A 4171-nucleotide genomic window follows, 5' to 3' on the forward strand; every position below is an offset into this window, starting at 1 on the left:
AAAAGTTTTCCTTTGAAAACAAATTTAACTTATTTCAACCATGAATAACTCCATCAAATTAAGTAATTAAAAAAAAAATGGTTAGAGGAAACTTGTAAACTGAGATAAACTAGTTTTATTTGAAATTAACTTTAAACACTAGCTCAATAAATAAATAAATAGGTTATTGACTGATTGATTGATGTGGCTCACAAGATGAAAGATTATTAGAATTTTGAGAAATTACATACATATGAAAACAAAAAATTGTATAGTTTTAAAACTGAAACTTCAAACCACCCAGATAATTTAATTGTTCAAGTAGAAGAGTACGTAGATCAATACTTTATTTCTCATAATCATCATGAATAATACATACCACAACCTCAAATCTAAAGTAATACAAAATCTAAGTAAAGAAATAACCCAAACAAATTGATGAATAACCATACACTGCTACACATAAGCTGTGGGCAAAAGACGAGGAGTAACAAATGCCTTAATGGGCACTGCTTTAGGTATCACCAAACCGGGAGTCTCCTCCATATCAATCACCACTCCATCCGGCAATCTCCAATCAAAGCCATGCACAAGAGCACCTAAGAGATATTGTACAAACACCATACCAACTTGTTTTCCAATGCATATTCTTCGTCCAGCTCCAAAAGGTATCAATTCAAAATCTGTACCATAAGGCTCAATCTTGGCAGCCTTACCACCAGGAAGAAACCTCATTGGATCAAATTCCAATGGGCGCTCCCAAACATCTGGATCACGCCCAATAGCCCAAATATTGGTGATAAGGCGTGTGTTAGCAGGGATGTAGTATCCATTAACCTCACAAGATTCAAAAGAAAAATGTGGAAGACTTAATGGTGTGGAAGGGTGCAGTCTGAGTGTTTCCTTAACAACAGCTTGTAGATAGGGGAGATTAGGTATGTCTGACTCTTGCAATGCACGCTCTCGACCAATAATAACATCCATCTCTGATTGCATGCTCTCAAGTATGTCCCTGTTCTTTAGTATTTCAGCAAGTGCCCATTCAACTATTATTGTCGATGTGTCGGTCCCTGCCTTAAATATATTCTTTGACATATAAAAAAACCACCAATTATTAGACAGACTTTATAATTAATTATGTGCTAAACTCATAAAACAAATGCCTACTTACCAATGATATTTTAACATAATTAAAATGAATTTTTTACAAAGGCAACAAACCCTACTCTATAAAGGGTGTCAAGAGACAGGCAACTATAATGATACATTCGTTATGGTGAGTTAACTATTTTTTAGAGATTTATTAGATTAGTATTTATATAGTTTTTACACAATATTGCAACAATACTGTCGATTCAAGAATTCAACCATAAATTTACTTATTTATCATTCGAGTAACAATTCACAATATACTAGATGGTGATTGTTTTTTTAGCCATATGTTCATATAGAATTTTTTTTTTGTTCACATTATTAACTGTTAAATGTATAATTGATTTTAATGAAGAAATCATAGTTTTTTAATTAAAAATAAAATAATATACAATTAGATTGAAAAAAAATCATTAGATATTGTTATTGAAAAATACAAAAATATTTAAATATTTTAGCCGAATTTTATATAAATAAAAACAAATAAATAAAATATGTTAATGCAAGTCCAAAACATGAAAAAATCGAGGATAAAATTAAACCTCTCCACAAAACATGATAATAAATATTAAACTGAAAAACTCACCGCAAGTAGACCTCTGATGTTAACATCGGACAACTTGTCACCGTTGTCATCCCGGAGATCACTGGCCATGACGAGATCCGCAAAATCCGGTGTCCCTTTTCTCTCCTCAGCCGAAGCCGCATGCTGTGCCAACATGGCCTTAATCATCTGGTCCATCATCTCCTTCCCCTTCTTCAACTTAGCCTGAATCCCTTGCAAATCCATCCACGCAACCGCCGGCACAAAATCCCCAACATTAAACATCCCTCCACCAGTCATCAACTTCTTCAACAACTCTTTGTACGAGCCCAACTTCGGGTCTGAAGCATCGAACACTCTCTGGCTCAACATGACCCGGCCAATGATGTTGGTGGTGGCACAAATCAGGGTTTCAGGCACAACAATGAGTTGTCCACGTTGGCTAGACTCATGCATGGACTGAAGCATGCGGTGGATCTCATCATGGCGGATGTCAGACCAGGTGGACATGGCTTTGGAGCCGAGCATGTGGAGGGTGGTGAGCCGGCGGAAAAGCTTCCACTTTGGAGTGTAGTTGGAGAAGGTCATGTCATTGCCGTTGTAGCTGATGTGCTTGGCGCTGATGACTTTGCCAGGGCGGTTGGCGAATTGGAGATCAAGGGTTGTGAAGAAGGAGTGGGCAGTGGAGGATGAGGAGATGACGATGATGTGGCTGTTGCCGAGCTTGAGGTGCATCAGAGGGCCGTAAAGCTTGGCGAGGTTTGCGAGAGAGACGTGTGGTGTGTGGCCGATGAGTGGGAGAGCGCCGAGGATTGGGTAGCCTTTTGGGCCTGGAGGGAGTGGGAGGGTGGTGCGCCGGAAAGAGCGGTGGAGGAGGTGGAGGAATGCGAGGAAGATGAAGAGGGTGGTGAGGATGAGAGCTGAATCTGGTGACACCATTGTTGTTTTGTGTTTTGGCTTTTTTGGTGAGTAGTAGTGTTGTTTTTAAGGTTGGGGTTTTATTGAGTTTTTCTGTCCTTTATTTATTTATTTTATTTTTACAATTATTTTCCCAATTCAATAATCTTGTGAAATATTTTACCATGTTTACCATTATATATTATGGCCAATCATACGACACAAAAGTATAAAAAAAAACAATAGTTCGAAATTTTTCCCTGACATTATTATTTTTGTACTGTTTATGTACTATATATTTGTGTCTAGTACTATTATTAATATTATTTAATGTTTGGATACGAGTCTCATGAGAAAAAATAGTAGTTTTTACCTCTCCAAAATTGTAAGACAGAGAGATTTTTCACATAAAATCAATAAATCAGTATTATTATCTATATATCTTTTTGTAATTTTTTTAAAATAGGATGTACTTTGTTTTACGTGCTTGTTTCATGTGCCTCATTATTTCTACCCCCACTTAGTTAATTTCAGCCAATGCTTTTAATTTATTGCATTACATTATCTGTGTAACATGTTCGTGTTTCGCACTAGTGGTTTGCTCCACTTTTTAAAATTATAAAAAAGGTAATTTCAAAATATAAAAAAAGGCATCATTTTATATTAAAAACATTAAAACAAAATATCTCTCTCTCTCTCCCTGCATCTCAAAAATCAAGGGCGGCCCAGACCCGGGGCAGAAGAGAACACTAAATTTTAAAAAAATTACTTGTACACTATAAATTTTAAATTATTTTTTATTTTTGTCTCTAAATTATAATAATGTATATATATAATTTATAAAAATAATGAAGTTATGATTAAAAATTTTTGTACAAATTAAACTTTACCTATTTGTGGTCATATATGAACCACCATTAAAATTGAAATTTAATAGAGGAGACAAGTGGGGATATAGCGGGCGAGGAGGCATGGGACCATATCACAGACTAGATCTTATTAGTCCGATTAGTGTTTGGGACTGGGTGATATAATTTTTTACTTTGTATTTTTTTTTTCTTGATTTTGTGATCTTTGATTATTGTTGAATATCTAGTGGATTGTTTTTGTTGTGCTCCTTTTTATTTTAATTGAAGTAATTTATCTATTTTTAAATAATAATAAAAAAATATATGTAATCTATTTCAACATTTATGTTGGTCTCATTCATATTATTATTATTATTATTATTATTATTATTATTTAACCTCTATCCCTTCTTCAAATTCATATCAAGAGCAATTATAAACTCTTTTTATTATATTTAATGATAAAATAATTTTATAATGCTTTTAAAATATGAATTATCATAAAAGAGCAATTATAAACCTTCAGTTACTATTTTTTTTCATAATTTTGACATGATAAACAAAAAAAATTTATTTTAAATTTTTTGATTAATAATCATGCAGATAATGAGTAAATATAATTAACACAGGAACATGAGTATTGCTATTGTTCTATAATAGCGCTAATCATATTTGGAATGAAAAAATTTATAAGAGTTGTTAAGTAAATGCATGATTTTTTTTTTATTTTTTAATAAATGTGATAAGCATA

At 33.3% G+C, this 4171-nt stretch overlaps 1 protein-coding gene across 1 annotated transcript; it reads right to left on the reverse strand.

Moving 5' to 3' along the window:
- Positions 1-301: 301 nt before the first annotated feature.
- On the reverse strand, positions 302-2655 carry LOC120262297 (flavonoid 3',5'-hydroxylase 1-like). The gene is made up of 2 exons (XM_039270391.1): positions 1718-2655; positions 302-1065 (listed from the first exon to the last, which is right to left on the reverse strand). Exons 1-2 carry the CDS (start codon positions 2612-2614, stop codon positions 436-438), a joined length of 1527 nt encoding a protein of 508 aa, XP_039126325.1. The 5' UTR covers positions 2615-2655; the 3' UTR covers positions 302-435.
- Between the last annotated feature and the right edge of the window lie 1516 nt (positions 2656-4171).

This window comes from Dioscorea cayenensis, chromosome 5 (assembly GCF_009730915.1).
Source record: "Dioscorea cayenensis subsp. rotundata cultivar TDr96_F1 chromosome 5, TDr96_F1_v2_PseudoChromosome.rev07_lg8_w22 25.fasta, whole genome shotgun sequence".
Taxonomy (NCBI): domain Eukaryota; kingdom Viridiplantae; phylum Streptophyta; class Magnoliopsida; order Dioscoreales; family Dioscoreaceae; genus Dioscorea; species Dioscorea cayenensis.

Bases quoted from the DNA above. Each gene is read 5' to 3' on its own strand.
- LOC120262297 (XM_039270391.1), bottom strand. From the start codon at position 2,614: ATGGTGTCACCAGATTCAGCTCTCATCCTCACCACCCTCTTCATCTTC. The intron at 1,066-1,717 runs GTGAGTTTTTCA...TATATGTCAAAG, and splicing joins ACATCAGAGGTCTACTTGCG to AATATATTTAAGGCAGGGAC.